At 33.3% G+C, this 20,946-nt stretch overlaps 1 protein-coding gene across 1 annotated transcript; it reads right to left on the minus strand.

Annotated features, from left to right (window-relative positions):
- Positions 1–5,714: 5,714 nt before the first annotated feature.
- On the minus strand, positions 5,715–20,609 carry LOC149794221 (uncharacterized). The gene is made up of 7 exons (XM_089966545.1): positions 19,910–20,609; positions 18,627–18,890; positions 15,415–15,465; positions 14,468–14,518; positions 13,814–13,864; positions 10,691–10,811; positions 5,715–9,836 (listed from the first exon to the last, which is right to left on the minus strand). The coding sequence occupies exons 1-7, from the start codon at positions 20,316–20,318 to the stop codon at positions 9,413–9,415; spliced, it is 1,371 nt and encodes a 456-aa protein (XP_089822671.1). The 5' UTR covers positions 20,319–20,609; the 3' UTR covers positions 5,715–9,412.
- Positions 20,610–20,946: the final 337 nt, after the last annotated feature.

Below are 20,946 nucleotides of genomic sequence, written 5' to 3' on the forward strand. Positions count from 1 at the left end.
CTAGTTTTCGAACTCATATTATTTTCAAGTATATTATTTTAATGTGACGTAAAATTGGCCAAAGCAGCCCCCAAAGACAACAAAAAAATTAACACAAAAATCTTATCCTAGAGAACTCTCCGTGGTTTATTTTTCCTGTCTCGGGTGCTATATTTACTAACACACCGGCGCGACCAACCGATGCACTTGGTCTGAAATGCATGAAAATTAGCTTCCGTAGAAGGCGTTATTTCTGCTTTCTGAGGCTTCTACGGAGAAAGTTCTCGTAGGAAGCTTTATTTGGTCTGGAACGGAAGGTCTGTACAACTTCCCTGCTGCTGCCCTGATGTAAGTCAGTTCCATTCTAAAATATGTAATGCTCTGAACAAGATCAGGATTTTCCAAGTAAAACACTTATGTCATACACTTAGATACAAATAAACATGTTTATCTTTATTAACAATGATCTGAAAATTAATATAAAATCATAGGCACATATTAGCTTATTATTATGATATTTAAAAAAATGTCGCTTGTCAGTTAGACAATTATCTTTATTTTGGACAAAGATCGATTAAACAAATCGGATATAAATAACATATAATCACGCAGAAAAGCTAGCATACAATGCAGTTGAAAAGAACATCACATTATGTTTGAATTAATATTTGAAATTCTGAACTTCAATATAACTTTACATTATGACTATTAATTATATCGAACTGATATTACAGACATATTCAACTAATAGATAATTTTCTCATCAAAATGAAAGATAAATGAATAAGATTTGTGAATACTAATAATGCTAATATTTGTCTACTGTTGCAAATGAAATTGAAAAAACAATATATATAATAATGTGACTCGGTGATTAACATGTACAAATACTGGATCTAATATTTCGTAAGCACGGTTATGCCTTGAAGTCTTTAAGAATTTACACAAAAGCTTACAAATATGTATACATGTTCCTCCGTAAAGCTGACTTCAGAATGTGTATGTATTAATCTTATTATGAAAGTATATTAAGTGCTTATAAGATGATTAAATATTAAAGTTAAATGAAAATTCTATGTATTTGAAAACGAATCTGTAGGACCTTGACCCTACCTAATGTTTCGGATATAAGAGCATTGTTATAACTTGACTTACATTCTTTAAACAGATATGCAACCTTTAGACCACATTTTCATAAAAGTACAATACGGCAGTTATCCAGTTTATTGTGTAATATTGATATGTCTGAAAACTCATAGTAAATGATCACACAGGCTCATATATGTTCCTAAATAATTTAAATTGTACATATGCTGTTTTTTTCTTTATCCAGAAGTAACCGGTATCTTCAAATTGAACCTCTTTAAAAATAACAATATGTCCTACAGATTGCCCGATTCATGTGGGAAACTAATTATACAAAAAGATCATAGCTGATGCCTTCATGCTGTTGGCTGTAGGTTTTTGTGTTGATATTTATCTTTATTGGCTACGCAAATATGTATAAACATTCCACCGTTTTGACATATATTTTAAGACCTGTTCAATAATCCCTGAGAGAGAGAGAGAGAGAGAGAGAGAGAGATAGGAAGCAGAAGAAAAGGATATTTAAACATACGTTTTTATATGAAAATATATTTTGGATAACATTTATACGCAAGTACTGTCCTTTATAAGAAATGAAGGTGGTTCTAAAATGTATATAACCACTGTGATGATCTATGTGGTTTCGCCTATGTGGTCATATCATTAGTCTCATTACAAAATGTTTAATAACAACATCCAGGTACTCGTTGAAAACTATATTGTTTTATTGTTTAATTTGACTTATTGAGCTGTCAGCTTGATATAAACACATGTGTTAATTTCCTTAAAGAATTTGGATACAATTAAATAGAGCTTTGGTCATCAGTTGAGATCAATATATGATCGGAGTTGAACTCATCAGTCTAGAAATACACTCTTCCAACGTTGACATTTTGTTTAAGGACTGAGTTCCATACACTGATCAAACCAATCTGGTATAGGTGGACGTCTATGAACTTAATCCGTCCCCTACTGAAACACTTTGCAGCAATACCCAAACTAATTTGAATAGAGGTATTCTTAGTACAGTATTGGAGGTTAATGTAAAAAAATTCTGCTTTTCTTTCACCTCAGCTTAAATATGCAGTTACGGATGTAACTAAGATGTAATATTGTTCTTGTAGAATACTCGTCGTTTTATAAACTACTCTAACGTGCATGTATAATTTTTTATTTAGGAGCATTAACTGAATACAAGTTGCATGAGGAGTTTATAATTTCTCAGCTAGACACATTTTAAAGATGTCTGTACATAAATCATTCGTGGTTTCTAAAGAACGTGTCCAAACATGGGTTGTTTTCTTCCGGAACCGCACATGTTCTCTTAGTTTATTAAATCACCCCAAAACCTTTGTAGATAACACTTTGTGAGTCTGATGTCACCTGGTCATTCAAATGTGCAATTGTATTGTTTACACACATGTGCATAACGTATCAGCACACAATGAAGACACCTTAGGTTATTTGATAACAGCTGTATGTGTGCATGCAGTTCAAAAAGTCCACAACACATATTATTATATAACATCACGTGGATTTAAAAGTAGCCAAACATGGTCTGCAAAACGTCTGTAACTATTGTTATAAAAAGAACGTGCAGTAGACATTTGCACAAGAAACGCAAACATTACCATTATATACCTATTCTGATAATGTTGTGGTGTACACAGAAGTTTAATAACGATTTACCTGTTAAAGATGAAATGAAATATTATATTTGTAAAGACATTCCCCGAACGAAGAGATAATTTAAAAACACACATATTCTGATTGTATAACACTTGACGATTTTAATGAAATTCTTAAGAAGTGAAGACACACTTCCATTCTTGTCTTGCAGTGAGAAATGTGATAAGTGGGGAAAATAAAAATAAAAATTCTTTCCGAAACAAATCTGTATTTCTCGTAGCTAAATTAAAATCAAAATGCTCCTAATCTAGAAATGGAAATATTTGCATCGTTATGGCATTAATGATACAGAAGTGGTTTGTAATATGTTAGTGGTAATAATGATTGTTCTGGAGAGGCGCGGGTTAATATTTAAAATTATTTAAAATAAATGTTACAAAAGGGTCGGTATGGGGACCTCTGACTATTAATATATGAATGCCACACTGAGTAAGTATGGATATATAACAATCGCATATCATCATAGGGGGCAGTGAAAATTTAATAGTATGAGTCGCTTTGAGGCCTTATGAAACTGTAAAAGCTTTGCCCATACGTGGAAATATATAATTTATAGGAGGACCTTTATGTGTTGCTCTGTAGTTTATAATGCGGGAATGTAAATCATAGATATAAGGACAAATACAACCCTAGTTATAAACATTCGTAACTCCAGGCAAGAACGCCTTTTGCAAACAAATGCATAGCTGGTTATGGGCTGTGGGTATTGTGGAATAACGTTGCAAAGAAATAAAACCCCTCAACCAATAAAGATGACGATTTTGCAGAGTAACATCCGCCTTTAACATCCAATGTCATCCTATGCAAACCAGTTTATAATGATAAGGAAAACATGTTAGGATAACTGGCATACATGTTTAAAAACCCAACACTGAACATTACAATCAGTTGATGACGTAGACAAAAGTGCCTCTTTCTAAAAGCATTTTGGAGATGGAACTAAAGCAATGTACCCTAATCCACATGTTGATTCTTTGAAAACGTTGGTACGATAGGTACAAAGCATACCATATTTAATAAAGAAAGAGATGCAACCTAGTTTAGCACATTGCCAGCCGTACTATGTAATTGTATGGTTCGACAAATCAGAAGACATTCAGCTGAACAAACCATAGCGTTTCATGTAAATACCCCGTTTTGGCTAGTGTTGCTACTCTGCTATAGGAATTTATCATTGATATTAGCAGAGTGTAATACAGTTCGATGGATTGAAGTTTAACACCCTTTAAGGCTGAAGCTAGGGCCCACATTCATTCATTATGTCAATAATGAAAGTAAAACAAAACTGAAATTAAATCTGTCGCTGCTCCTGCCGATCTGGTGGCATAATCATTATAACCAGCCTTATTGTATTTGATTTTCTGAGATATTTTTGACCTCAAGACTATGTTATATAAGCTGCAGCAACGCTGTTAAAATACAACGACATTCGAAAACTGAATGCTGGAAACTGCACACATTTGTTAGACATAAGGAGGAAAAGGGCGACCTTTGAACAAGATTAGGAAGAGACGAGTGACATTAGAAATGAAATTTGTGACTCATGAGTCAGCACAGTGACGCATGGTAAGGATTTGTTTCGGACACTATGTGTGTGTATTACATCAAATACTGTTACAACTTAAAAAAGGGGGATGGAGAATGTTTTATAAATATTTATGGCAAAGCCCAAGAGGACAAAGCATATAAAAATCTGTGGAAGCCAAACGAGAAACAATACGAAAACTACTAAAAAGCAACAAGAACGACGACGCAAGCGGTGGTTGGACCAAGCGCGCTAAAGAAACAAAAGAGTTACGTCTTCGAAAGCGTAATAAAGCCACATTATTAGTCGATGGCAGCAATGGCTTTGAGAACGCACAACAACAACAGCGTGGAAGAATCGATTTAGAAAAATACAAGACAAGATGAACAGAACCAGACCTATAACACATTTGTATATTTTCATTATTACACTTAGACGATCAGGCATCAAAATGTATTCGAAATGTTTGTCATGCCATCCACAATGATGGCAATGCAAACATTTCAGTGGGGATATCCCATCCAGTGTCGTCAATGACTATGGCCTTTGCCAAGGAGTTCGATCGTGGTAAGGTGATAACGGAATACTATATCTATCTCAATAACACCTACATGTAGCCCAGCACAACTGCGGATATCGTAACAACAACACATTTACCGTTAAGAAACTTAAGCAAACAATCTACTCACTTATGGAAAAGAAATATAAGCCAAGAATTCACACCTAGATGTGTATGTGGTGATGCCATCAGTACATCCAGGATACAACACTTAAGAAAATGTTAATTCCCTCACAAATACAGCTTCATTTCTAAGTCACTCAACTGTCATTCACTGGCATCGTCAACGGTGCAGCCCTTGACAATTATTTTCTTTAAAATCCTACCCTATTCCATCACTTAAATTTTCGTGATAGAAGTCACACATGATGGAAATAATATATGCACCGGACTATGTGTACCAAGTTTTACGGAAAATAACTCTGTTCTCACCTGTCTCTGTTTGAAGCAACATGACCATATGATACTAACGATGCACACCATATTTTCTATGACGATCATGCAAAATATAACTCTTCCTGGGGAATCGATTTCACAAACGATGCATACAATATTTTCGTACTATATAATCAGGACAACTACATTTGGAAATTTAGTATGTTCAAACGCTATACACATGGTGACCGTGATCTAGCTTGTAGAATTCGACAATAACATTGAAATTAACATTATCTTAAAGTGAATCTGGACTTCTAAATACTCGCGCATAGAAAAAGTCCTAAAAGGAGAAAATACAGACCAAGAATACAGTGTATTAGAGACTGAGGAAGACATAGAGGAAGTGAATAAATGATATCGACAAGATGGTTGTAACATTTACGACTGTAGAGTCTTAAATTAAGTAATAGGAAAGAGTGAAAAGAAAAAAGCTTTGCAAAGTTCAACAAATAATTTATTTCCCATGAATACAAAATGTAAAAGGAGCCCACATTATTGCCAAATAAGTGTGAAATAGTCATAGAGTTTCTAAAACAAGTCCTAATGATTAAATTTATGAATAAACTTTAGTGATATTCTAAAAAAATCAAAAGCTGGGTATGTTGAGGTTACTGTGGTTACACGTGTTGTGCTGATGTGTCAACAGTCTTATATTGGATCACAATAATACAATCCAAGAATATATACTTATTTGAAAATTCATTATAAATCCACGTCTCTATTTCAAAGAATATTATTTTCCAGCACTTTAGATTTCCAGACAAGAATCACTTGAATTAAATAATTTGAGTAAATAAATTCCAGCCAAAATGAAATAATGGACACAACAATAATACAGCTGAATCTGCTCAGATCTTAAAACACGAATTAATAATTTCAAGAAAAACTACATTATGCAATCTCCTACTTTACTCCAGAACACAAATAGCATTTTTCAAAAGAAAAAGATACTAACTAATGAAACATTACTCCCTGGAAGGTTCCAAATGTTGATAAGATAAAAATCATAGGGATAATTAGAAGATCTGTTACTACAAGATTAATATAAATGTCAGGCAAACTATTCATTCTGTGGGGAAATTCCAATGTTCTAGCCTCAGACTGAGATAAACATATTGTTCACAAAACTAAAATTAATAATACATATCCGGGAGAAAATGAACTTGGTTTGGACAAGGTAAAGTTCAAAATACAATTACCCATATCATATAATTAATTAAAATAAGATCTAGGAAACAAAGCATATTAAATATACATAACATAAGAACGATAATGGTTTAATAATATGTTTTGACAAATGCATTGTCAACATAATAGTGCCTACTGATGGCAAAACATTGTTACGGATGTCAAAATCGCTATCTTAGTCATGTAGAGCATGACACACGTTTGACGAACAGATGTCACTAGAAGGCATTGTTTAAATCATAAATAGTAAATCGAAGATGGTACTATCAAAGAACAATATCCGTAAAATATGAAAGCAATAAAGTGACAAGATCAATATTCATCGAAAACAACAGAGTGATAAATAGTGAGAAACAAAACTGTGCCAAACAAACTTAAAATGACTCATAAATTGATGCAGAAACCTAACAATGGAAATATTTAACACAATGTCTCTGTATAGTTTTACATTTTGTTTTTTTGCTTCCATGTGCAATATAGTCTAGGAACGTATAATAAAATATTCAATGACTGCTTTTCGTCTTACGTAGTATTAATTTTTTATCTATTATTAACCAAATAAAATACGTTGCAAAGTGCCTCTCAACGTGGTTGTAAAATCTAACACTACCAGGTTGTACAATCTGACACTACAGCAATAATTTTGGCATTTAATTATTTTAAACGTAACTATTCCTTCTTACGAAAATATGTGTTGTTACCGCCTCAGTAAAGGCCAACCAAGTACTAAATACATGTTTATAAGCCGTGGCTGGTGCTGTTCTTCGGAGAAAACGAACAGCCTAATGCTATATTAAATAAAGATGTCACTAGAGAAAACCTTTTATTTTGTTACACAATAGGTATAAGGTAATTGGGCAAAACAAAATCGGAGTAGAAAACATGGATCCTGTCTCGATTCAGTTTTGTGTAATTCAAACGATTGTACTAGATAATGTTTTCCAAATTTCAATTCATTGAAGATATAAATTAATATGTATTGGCGTTATCTTAGATGAGATAAATCGTAATAGAAGTCGTGTGATTGAATTTATATGAAAGGACGGCTGAAAGCTTACATGTATTTCATTACATGATCCGCAATCAAATTGTCAATCGCATTTATAGAACACTGCAATAATGCAAAATGGTAGAGAATAGTCATCAGTTACATACACATAACCGATAAACAAATAAAGACCCCTCTTTTGACAAGTGAAACGTGAATAATGAGAAATACTAGCATGTATTAAAGAACAAGAGAAGGAATATACCATCTATACCTATCTAATACAATGCCTATTCAGGGGATGCAAAATGGAAATAAGCACAGGGATTATCATATACCAATTAATAATAGTGGTCTCTGAAAGGGTTTACATGTATTCTGAAAACAAATCACCAACAAACATGCAAAAATCAAATGCATGAACATTGCTCAAAGACAATACGTTCCAAAACGATAAGCTGGCATCATTTGTTATCTATAACTTTAAATAATGTGCATATAATGTTAAGAATGCATGCATCCACGGGAGATTTTTACCATATTTTGTGGAAGTCACTGTTATGTTCTTATTTATTTCAAATATTTGTGAAGTATTTTGTCGTGTTCATGGAGAAAAATATTATATAAACGTTCTTATAATGAACAACATGGTGATTTAATTTGTCCGACTTCTCCACATTGTAAGATTATCGTCCATAGTGTATATGCAAAGTTATATTAATTGTTAAAGCATCACAAACTAAGGTATACACGGTTGAAACCGGCTTTTATAATTGATAGAATTATCCCTCCATGCAGTCCTTCATCATGCACTTGTTTAAAACAATCTCAAGTATTTTAAATTGAATGCTACAATAAACACTCGAGAATCAACAGTTGTAAATATGTGTACATATGATAACAAATCTCTATCATATAAAGCACTCAGTGCCAAACATATACTGAAGCTAAACGTTTTAAAGATATATTCACCAAAACGGCACGACAACGGATGATTAAACGTCATCGCATTAACACGCTTGTTAGCCATATAAAATGAAGTTTCCTTGATATTTCTCATTATACAGCTGACTAACGTTTAAGCGGTTTAGAAAGAAGAGGCATATTGAAATTCGACACAGAATATGTTAACACCAAGCCAGTAATCTATTATTGATTGCAGATTAGGAACAACGTTTATTTAACTATCCAGATTGTTACTATTATGAGAAAATACTTGAGTAAGATTTTCAAAGGTTCTCCTTAATTCATTTTAAGGTGGGTCATTTTTATCTACAAATATTAAGGTTATGGGATGATTATTCAGGTTTGACCCAACAAGTTCTCTTCTTTCCTCATTCAGGAAAGTTACATATTCACAGCAATTTAAAGAATGAATTTGCAAAGATTCTATGAGCAAGCACTTGAGAATTTCATTTATTCTGTAATTCTTCAACTGTATATTTAAATTAAAATGATTGGTTAATGACTTCGTTAAATGTTTCATTTTGTCTCGTGGAATGGATGCTAAGAGGTAATACATCGATTCAAATTCGCATATGGTTTCTCTATTATTATGTAATTATGATGAAGACAGTAAACTAATTACAAACTCAGCTAAGCAATTATTCTTAAACTTTATGTTAGGTACCATGTTGACTGCAAAGTATAAAACAATCAGTTAAGGTATTGCATAGTTTGGTCACAGATAAATTTGATTTACACAATTTAATCTAATCTCTTTGTTGAGAGACCTTAATGAAGACAGTCTGGTCATTCCTGTTCACTGTATTGTTCTAAGATAAAAGTACAGAGCTGAATACGTTAAAGCTTGTATTGTCCTTCTAGACTTTGCGCTGCCTTTACTGACGAAAACAACAAATATTCTTAACCTTTCATCAAATATCCATGAAACAATCTATAGAACAATACTAATGATGCTCAAATGGATTGTAACAGCATGCAACATCACTTAAGTGGCTCAGATAGATATCGACTTCACGTCTCTGCGCATGCTCATATTCACATTCCAAATCTGAGAATCTGAAACCTCTGCTGTAAAATATGTATTCAAAGGATTTGAGTGAATTGGATGGATGTAGTCATTGAATTCCATCGTACTTGAGCTGATTGGATTAAAGTATCCAGCTGCATCCTGACTAACGTAGATGTCATCGGATCTCATTGAGTCTTCTGATTCACTATTCTTAGGGACTTCATCTGGTAAAACCAGTAGTGTTTCTCTCTGTAATTCAATGTCCGTTTCAACGGCAGTGCTCATTTTACCTTTTGCATTGCTTACAATTGTCCAATATTTTCCAGCCTGGTTTACCTCTTGTACATCTTCGTTCTCGTCATCACTGTCGGACACTTCATTGACATTTGAACCTCTGCCAACACGCAAGCTAGAATGAATATATATATATATATATATATATATATATATATATATATATATATATATATATATATATATATATATAGATATGCGTGCAACTTTTGCAACCAATTAAATTAATACCATTGAACCTGTACGATTATATATCATGTCAAGTGCATTGGATCTAGGATGGAATAATCTGTGTCAGGGATTGAATAATGCAAATGAATTGAAGTGACCAGTTTCTAGCCAGTCTGAGCGCTTTCGACCCTGAGTCTTTCTCAAACTCAACACAAACAGAAATATAAGAACAATATCCACATAAGAGATGTGAAAGTTTAGACATTTTACTTCTTTGTTTATGCTGAAAAAAAAATGTTTCTACAAGATGAGTTTAACTTGCCGGAATATAATGTGTGTACGTAGATTTATATCAACCTAAAAATGGATGGAACTATATCGCCATTTATTGATTTTATATCAATTAAAGTAATCGTAAATGTTATCTCAGACATTTCTTTCTTTTTTTAACAATTATAGGTCAGCTAGTGACTAATAAGCAGAAAGGTTAAAAGTATTTTTGTTTTGGCTATTGACATATTATATATATATATATATATATATATATATATATATATATATATATATATATATATATATATATATATATATATATATATATATATCGCGAATAATGTAGATAGTGATTATCATTGTTTTCCTACGGTTAGCTTATTTAAATCACAATAAATCAAACATATGCACTCATACATATATATGTGTATTTAGAGAAGACTTGTTTATTTGCATAACGCAAAGTTGTATGTGTATATTTTTCATGATGTAATACATGTTATAAAAATAGAAAATGTTAATTACCAAATTCCTTCCTTGTGCCGCCGAAAGGCGAGAAAAGCAGCAGCTAAAATAGTTCCCATTCCGAAGATAATAAACAGCAAATATCTTTCGGTTGGAACCCCTTTGGAAAAAGTACTTGCATCTGAAATGAACCCGTTTCTTTTTTCATTCGCTATAGAAACTTACTATCCTAATGTGCCAAGTATTATTCACATAATTGAGACGAATAATCTCGCAGCTTCTTAAGGTTATAGTTCATGAAATAATCAATTCCTACACGTAGCAGTACAAAATGTATAAAATAAGTAACCGGAGTATTTACAGTGTTGCACAAACAGAATAAAACAATTTGATAGAAAAATATATGAATGAAATATAAGACCTGGACACATATATGTCAGTATAAAACAACAGTTGGGAAGTTAATACATCAAACAATAAAATGTTATACCTTTTTAGTTGTTTTATTAACTTACCGATGACTTTGCTATAAATCGGAACTTTAATTATTAGGTGATAAATGGGTGCAAATATTTCAAATTTTGAAAACTGTACCATAATCGAAATTAGCGTCATTGGTTATTAAATGAGTGATTTGAGATGAGATCGTTGTTTAAAAGCGCCATTTGCACGAGGAAGTTAATATGCGAGAGTTTTGTAAAGGTATTAAGCAACTGCGTATATAACCGGGTATTGATTGCATAATTTGTTAGGCATTTGTTCGCCCCTGGTGAACTACAAATTGATGCATTTTCCACATCTTGTCATATATACCTTTTAATGTACCAACAAATGAAAAATTGATAGTTCTAACCCATATAATATAGATTTTAATAACTGGCGGTCCCTACAGAAATATTTACTTATCTCTTCTTATGGTAGTGGAAGAAACTCATGCAAATACGAGGAAGACCAATTATGTAAGGTTATGTAAAACACTCATAGCTGATTGTATAATTTCCCTGATTATAATGTTTTCTATCTTTCTTCATTACTATTGACTGTGCTTCATAAAATAATGTGATAGATAAGAGGATGATACAAGATTGTGTCTCCCGTACTATTTCTGCCGTTTGGGATACTATAGCATTAAGTACACATGTACTCATTAGCGGCACTGACAAGGGTATATCACAAAATGTATTCGTATAATAGCTTCAGACATTACTTTGGTGTATGTTTGGCACGTGTAGCTGCAGAGGTGAAGCGATTATTTAAATGTTATTTCGTATGAAGTCCGTATTGATGTCGTTCAGTCTCTGGTTAGGAATCAGTATTTCTACTTTCCTCTAGGAAAGAAAAAATAAAAGATAATTTTCTCTTTTGCTTTTTACTAGGAATTTGATATTTTCCAGAAAATTCAGTTTGACCTGAGTTATTCCTTAGATACCCAACAATAGCAACACTTGTTTCCATTTTTGATATAGTTCCTATAGTTCCTGGCCTTGATTGAGGGCCAAGTAAACAACTTTTTATAGGAGTAAAATGATTGATTCTTATCAAGGATATACAGGAACTATGTAACCGTTACATGTAAACATGATCACGATATCCTCTATTTCGCAATTAGGCATTTCCGAAATTGCGAAATACTTAGTATTAAAAGTGATGTTGAGAGAGAGAGAGAGAGAGATCTCAGAGTCTGGACTTTTAAGGACTTGATGTCAAGTGGTTTTCTTCTGTTGTGACCAGTATTGAGTTTTTGAGTTATATGTTAATTTTTCTTCAGATTATTTTGACTCTTTGAGATTAGTTTCTTTTTCTGGAAATATTATTGTCTTCGAACATAACTCTTGAAAAGGGACTTTTTTTTGCAAATATTATTTGAATTTCCAAAACCGGAGGATAAATTATTGTTTTTGTACAAGGAACTGTAGACGTCAACACAGTCCAGGCTAGAGCATACTTCATCGCCTTCCATCTTGGATTCTTCGTCGGGATTCGAACTTGGAATCATTAGAACATTTCGATGTTAGGACTTCAAAACTTTTACTCGTGGATTATTATTGTATTATTTTCGGATTTGATTCTGGAAACTGTAAGTTCTCATATATTTTCAATTTTACAGTATTTTTCCAGGGAAATAAATTATTTGTTATATTTTTCAAAGCTTGTTGTTTTCACTCTTTCTTGTGTTTCTGTTTATTTGAGCCTAAACACGTAATATAAGAATAACCACTCAGAAGAACTGCATACAAATAATATTGTCTAGGTTGAAAAATGTATTTCTTTTGGCATGACATTGCATACATACACAATACAGATGGTTCCAATATGGGACTGGTGGAACACCAGGTAGAAACGACTTCAACCTTTTTTTAAAACTGTGATTTGTGTGATATTACGATAATTCAAAGGAATGAAATATGTTTCGCACCGAAAATTGAAATGTCTCCAGTTGTCACTCTAGCATGACTTTAAAATGCCTTGTACATCTCAGTTCAAGCATAAACTGTAGAATAGCAAGGTATAAAACAACATTCATATTTATAATTGAGTTCGTAAAAGGAAGATAGTTGTATGGATGTTTAAAGATAATTTATTGATACAATTTAATCTAGCATTATTGATGATGGTACTAGACTATACTTTGAAGGATATGTTGTTGTTGGTATTTGTCATTACGTAAATAGGTCAGAAGGTAGAGATTATTTATACATTACGGCCATATCCCTTGATGGCGAAAACTATCAAAAACGAAACAGTGCAGTCTTTGATCAGGGATGGGAGTTTATACGTAACCAGACACATGATTTTGTGATATTGTTTATTTGCCTTGAATATATCAAGACTATATCAAGATTTTTCAGAGCAATGCAACATCTGCCAAAGAATTATAACAATGAGTATTGTTTTAAAGTATATATCAGATGCTTATTAAACTATAGATCACGATAGCCGTAAAAAAAGTTCTTTAAGTGTTTCGAAACGTTTCCTTTCGGGAATCGACCATATACTAACACATTTCATTTGAATCTATTCATTACATATCGCCTATGATAATATCGTAAGTTTGTGCATTAAACATTCAATTAAATTGAACAAGAACATAAAAAGCAAGACACACTAGAAGGACTGCCAAAGTAAGATCAGTGAAATAAAAAAACTTAGAGATGGACTGCTTCAGAGTCATTTACACAGTACCTTCTGCATCCACTCGTGGGGCATCATCCGTCGTCATGTAATTATATATCCCTTAAAAAAGAGAAAGTGTATATTGTAAAGGACTTCTTCATTGTTAAAAGATAATTACTGCTCATACGGCTAATATTTTGGCTGTATGGAATTGTTGTAAAGTAATACTCAATATAGATTTCGTAACCTATGAGGTGTTAATCAATTATTCCCCTTCCCATTCGATCTGTGTCAAGGTACAATCCTGGTCTTCCAGAAGGGAAAAGCAAGAAATAGTTCATGAGTTTGTCAAAAATAATCTGCCAAGTAGCGCTCTGGGTTACATACGCAATGCATCTTCACTACAAAAGTCCTCTGTTTCCTGATTATAGATAACCACTACATAAGAAATGCAGAAACCTAGCCATGAATTATCATGCACTAAGATTTGTTCAACTGTAATAGAGGGTAAATTAAAAAAAATGTATGGATGATTTTATATCAGTTTCGTAGCATACTGCAAGAATGTTGGTTGTATAAATAGCTTTTAGGGTAATTTTGAACGACAAGTAGTTCCAGTCATGAAGGCATACAATTTCCAATACATTATTGTTTACAGAATCACTGAGAGTACTGTAAAAACAAAAAGAAAATGGAAAGTAGTTTTATTTGCTATATAATTACCCTCTGTATCTTCTTTCTTCCTCAAGGTTTGTGTCATGAAGTGTTTGGTTCCTGAAAGAAACAATGTAAATACCTGTCGATTATATATATATATATATATATATATATATATATATATATATATATATATATATATATATATAGTCTGAAAAAAATTGTTTTATTATTAAATGTTTTGCCTGTCGCGAAAATACCAGACTGGCTGTGCTAGCCTTGGGGGTGGGGGTGGAATACGAAACCTTTTGTAGAATTAAATAGTCTGAATTGTTGTTTGGACACTAATCAGCCAACTGTCGATCTGTCTCCAAACCTTGGGAGACATTACAATTCATTTGAGTCTGTGTGTGTATTGTATTTTATGTTTAACGTAGCTTTAAAATAATGTTCAGTCATATCGCTAAGATGTCTGCAATGTGGCAGTTTTTAATGACCTGTAGCACTGGGGCATCATGCCGCAGACATATAGCATGATGTCCCACCCAGTCACGTTAACCTGACACCAGGCCGACCAGTCCTAACACTAATCTCTTAATGCTAAGCGCAAGACGAGGCCGATGTTTGTACCATTTTTATAAGTCTTTGTTATATCTCGGCCATGGCTTGAAACCGCGACCTCCGGCATCCGAGTTGAACGCTCTAACCACTAGGCTAAGGGTGCGGTCCCAAATGAGTATCGTTAGATACTAAAACATTTGAAGAAGAAATAATAACAGATGAATTTAGTAAACCAGTATTGTTTCCTTTCCAGTTAATTTATAGGAAACGTGCACTTATCATCGTTATTTTATTATTTTTAATTATTATATATATATATATATATATATATATATATATAGAGAGAGAGAGAGAGAGAGAGAGAGAGAGACAGACAGACAGACAGACAGACAGACAGAGAGAGACAGAGAGAGAGAGAGACAGAGACACAGAGAGAGAGCGAGAGAGGTTACCTGTTGTATCCTCTTTCAGGGTAGATGCTTTGGTAGTGAAGTGATCAATCCCTGAAAAAGTGAAAAATGTACGAAATGCTTGCCTTATTAAGAAATACATGTTGATAAAATGGTCTGTCTAATACCATTACAATTGTAGAAAGAAATATCGGAACCAACACTGATTTTAAAATAATGCCTGGGGAAGATAATTCATCTAATGCTTTCTTGTCTGAAAACCAATTTTGAAAAGCAAATTATTTCTTTACAGGGTATCTCTATTTGCAGTTATATACACGGGCACATATTCCAAAATGCACCTATTTATTGGTTTACATGTGTCACAATTTCTTTATATTTTCCGTTGAGGAAAACACGACCTTGTTTTTTGGTTAGAACTTCGAGAATGCGACTTCATATCAATTATGTTGCCATTGTGAAACATATACTCTAGCTACTCACCGTGTAGATTTGTTCTTTTTCATTGCATCTATGCCCCTTTCCTTCTAACGCAAGGCCTACTTAATTTAGTCTGACGAAATCACATTTTCTCCTTTGAATTGTTTATCAATCATACAATATACTTTGACAATATTCGTTAGCTTAGTAAACTTTTATATACTCTCTTAGATCTTGGAATAATACCTGGAGTGAATCAGTTTTAGGTGGCGATCAGAATAAACAATATCTTTATCTTGGTTTATATTCATTTATAATTTCGTACCTGGGTTTTCTCATGACTGTTTTTCATACCAGAAGTTGTGCATTATTGTAATTGTAAACCAGATGTTTGATATAATTTGAAGTTAAGGTGTATCCTTGTTTGAGAGTTAATGGAATCGTCCACTGGGAAGGATTAAGTTTCCAGAATATTCAATTGCGTCGTATGTCAAGTATAAATAAGTACATGTATGAAGCTGACCCACGAACTCTATTGAGGTTATTAGAATCATTCCAGAGGACGAATTTATTACAATTATTCATTGAAATTCATATACTGTTCAATGACTTTGGATTAATACATTATTTTGGATTTTTGTGAATTCATTCAAAGACAGTATGTATTGAATCATTGGTATATCAGGACATTTAAGACTACTTGAATTGATTCGAAATATTCAAAATTCTTGGAAATTCTTGGATATTGTATTAGGATTATTTGGAATTTATTTCAGAATACTGTTTTTTTGTTTTAAATTGTCACATTTTCTCCGTACTGATACATATTTTAACAGCTAGATTCATAAAATCTTACTATCTTCAGATACGTTTGAATGTTTATCTCACATGCACTTTTCCGGAGAACTATTTATGTAACTCAATGTCGTTTTAGACTTGATTCATATAGAAAACACATTGCACATATACATTATGTTTTAAAGCACATAAACAAAGGTTCTTAGATATGTTGATAAAACTATATTGCAATTACCTTCTTTAAAATAATTTTAAGAATTTTTACACAGTTTGGTCAAGCCATCACTGAATGTCCTGAAATAGGGTTGCCGTAGTACCTTGTCCATTCAAATATATTGTAAATCTTATCGGCAGCTTTGTTATTATAGCAAAAGCTGTAACCAGCGTGTACGCCTTAAATGCAGTGCATTCTGCATCGAAGTAGGTATATTATATTTTAAAATCCATGGGCTTTTAGGTTGCTATGAAACTCATACCAATACCATGTTGGAAAAAATACATGGATAAACATTTGGTAGTATCCTACACATATGAAGTTTCGTTATTTAATGATGGTTGCGAATACGTGGATCCTGCCCCAAGTTGTTGAAGACGTTGCCTGACTATATATATTATCACGATCATTATTTTGTTAGCGGTTTTCAGTATACCGAAGAATCATTTGAGGCTCATAGGGTTTTATGCAGGATGGGTGTTGCATTGGTTGACCGCTGGTCAAAAATAGGCTCAGTTTAAACTCACCAAATAGATAATCGCCAAATAGATCCAGAAATGTTGTAATGAGTTTGTAACAGGTGATGAAATATGAATAAACTTATTTGAATCCTCCCTTAGAAAACTAATAACGATTAGTTGGGAGACACTGATCAGACACGAAAAATCACTCGACCTTGTCGAAATGACAGGAGGGCTTTATCCGTTTAATGCGATGCAAAGTGCGCCGTCATCGATGTGCCTGTGTCTGACTCTGCTAGTGTCGCTATGCATTTGTATGCTACCAAATTTTTCCGAATGGTGTAGAACACTACCCAACCACATATTCAATCACCAGTACCCGAATAATCCATATGTTTCTTGACAACGCCAAAGTGACTGACAAACTTATCCTCTAGTCCGTTTTTGACCGAACCCGTTATTATCGATTCGCCTAGAGGCATTCTATTTGAAAGATCTATGTGATTGGAAGTACATGTTTCAAGCGCATGAACAACATATTAAAACATTAAAACAAACATGGCATGTAATAACTATATAATCAGAATCTGAAAGTGCGTAGTGGCGCACGGGAAGTACATTGGGGCGGCGGGGGGGGGGGGGGGCGGGATTCACTGACACTCTGTCCACTAGCAAAGAAATGTCTTGCATAGTGCTCAATAATCATAACGTTTCATATACCCAACGTATTCCTTGTATAAAACTCTTAGTTGCTAATCGATGTTTTCAGCACTGAAACACTACTCAAAATTGTGGAAAACCGTCATGATTTAAGGACCATATACATTATACTTTCATATATTATAGATAACTTTTTAATTAAGGACAACATTATCCTTTGACAGAGTATCACAAGAATCAGTATTTTCTGAATTCTCTACTTCAACAACTAGTGGTTATAAACTATCATGCCCAGTCTCTGGTAATAAAACGTATCAAATGGATTATTATTATCATTATTATTATTATTATTGTCGTTGCTGCTGCTGTGATACTAGTCGTACTAGTAGTAGTCACATTCATTTAACATAAATTGTCATACCCGTCAAAGTTGTGAAATGTATCACTATCAGTATGTAAACTCATATCCAGAATTAAGTTTCCGGAAATACATTAAACACTATTTTTTAAAACAGCTGATGTTTAGCAGATCACTTAAACATTCCGTAATATGAGAAGCAAATGATGACAGGATAAAAATTAGTCTATCAAAGTAGTCGAAGAGCAAATATTAGAGATTATTATATCGAGTTTGCTTGTTAAATGAATTGTCTAATGCGGCAGCTGATTTTACAATCCAAAGACAAACAAGATCAACTTACACATTTGTATATTATACGGATCACTTTCAAGTTTACTTCCGGGCTCCTTACATGTGTATAAGTTGTACTTGTCGTCAGCTGTTACATTCCTGATGTACAGAAATGTGTCGTTTTGAAAATATCTGTTGTGGTTTTCTAACAGAGATCCATTAAGACTCCAAAAGAATGTCCTTGTTGACGTACTGGACACTTTACACTTTAAAACCAAGGTTGAGTCCAAACTATGACTTGGAACTATTTCTATATTTGGTACCAACGTTTCATCTGCAAGGAGAAACAATCACATACTTCAAAATAATGGAAAATGGCATGAACCCCAAGCTCTTTTATATGTGGAAAACTACAAAGTGTCATTGCTTGACAAGATAATTGCTTAACTAGCTCGACTTTCGTATTACTCTGCATTTATATGCACAAGATGGTAGAGAATGCTTTATCTGCCTGTCTGTGTATGTCTTAGCAGGCACCATATGTTGCTTACGTCCTGTTCAACCATCGTAAGTTGAGTATTTGACTCCTTTTCACATCTGATCTGGAATTTGGGTCAAATCAATTGTTCCCGAGTAGTGGATTTGGTGTCGTACAAGGCTGATTATGGGGAGAATTTGTTCTTCTTGAAAGCCTGGATTATGTTATCCAGCCTTGAATCCTCTAAGTGTTACTAAAAGCGCATGTATGCGTTATATCCCTCAAACCCGACACTCCAACCACACCCATACTTTTGGACTGACCTTTTATTCTTTTGGTTGTCCATTACAGTTGGCGAGCTGCAAAACGTAACCTAGAGCAAAATGTAACAGAGCACGTTATGTATTATTTTGAAATGAATTATTGGTTCAGTTGTACTAATCTTGCCGGTTTTGTTTTCTTTCTCTTATTTCGTTTAATATCATAGAATCGTATCAATAGTAAACATCTTCCGCGAATTCAGCCTGACAGAAAATGCAAATATTAACAGAGCCATCCAATCTGAATATTAGGATTTAAAATATTTTTAATATGTCAAACATTATATTTTGAGTTTATTCATGCAAGATTTCATAATTTCTAAAATGTTAATTTATCCAGCTCATTGGCAACACTCCAATGTTTAGTGGACCAGGCCATTGATAATATTTTCAACACTGTTTTTCATGCGTATCGTCTATATTTTCTATTACATGTAATGAGAAAAATGATGGCACAGGGAACTTGGTTCGCTTTTATGGCAGGTAAGCTCATTTAATTCATGACCTGGGTTACTAATGTGTCAGCGGTTATTTCTATTTTAAGCAGCTACAAACCAATCGTTTCTAGAAGAACTCTGTCCAAGATTTCCGTTCGATTCAATCGACGCATCGTACTGTAAATCCCGGCGTCATTTTTCGTTAAGTTCAAAATGAATATGGTCACAGTTACTGTATTGGACGCAGTTTTGTTACCTATCACAACACTGATTCGGTGTGGTTGTTGATTGTCTAAAAGAGTATTAGTATCTGGCCAAACAACAACAAAGTCAGAAGCGTTATGCTGTATTTCGATAATATCTCCATTTATATTGTTGAAAATAAAAGATAAAGATGTATTTCGTCCGACTATGCCTGTTACGGTTCTTCCTTCTGTGACAGTATATACTGCAAGGTAGCAAAGGACAAGATCTAATGGTAATGGGGACATATCCACGTCTGTCTGTGGCTGCACCAGGCTAATCATGCGTTAGTGTATATTAACAGCTAAAATACAGCGTTTTCCGTCTAATATATTTTATGATGAAACTGTTTAATAGTTTTACAAAACCTTTGCCATTATTCCGTCATCAAGAAATGCACGATCCTCTATGACTGAATTTGACTAATCTAACGTATCCCGATTAGTATCACGGCTCTTTAACGAATCGAAATCATGTAGGTTGCGTTCAGGCGCTGCTTTACTGCCCACAAGACGAGAGTAATGTGTTAATGAATGTGGCATGCTGGAATATGTGTATAGAACAATAGAACATATAATCACTGCATCTCAAACATATGAGTTGAAATCATAATTCGAATGACAATTATTTGTCCTAACTGGGAATTTTAGATTTGAATCGCTCTTCCTGATAGGATCGGAAACATATGTCATATTGTAGAGTTAAAACAAAAACGTGGCGAGGAAAAAGACAAACGTCTTGTTTTAATGAATGGAAAGTTATATACAGACATACAACCCTCACACATATATCAAGATACAGGAAATGAAAAGGGACGCTGAGAACAGAGAACAGACATGTTATTATATATATATATATATATATATATATATATATATATATATATATATATATAGAGAGAGAGAGAGAGAG

Source organism: Sinohyriopsis cumingii, chromosome 8, assembly GCF_028554795.1.
Source record: "Sinohyriopsis cumingii isolate HCF-2022 chromosome 8, ASM2855479v2, whole genome shotgun sequence".
NCBI lineage: Eukaryota > Metazoa > Mollusca > Bivalvia > Unionida > Unionidae > Sinohyriopsis > Sinohyriopsis cumingii.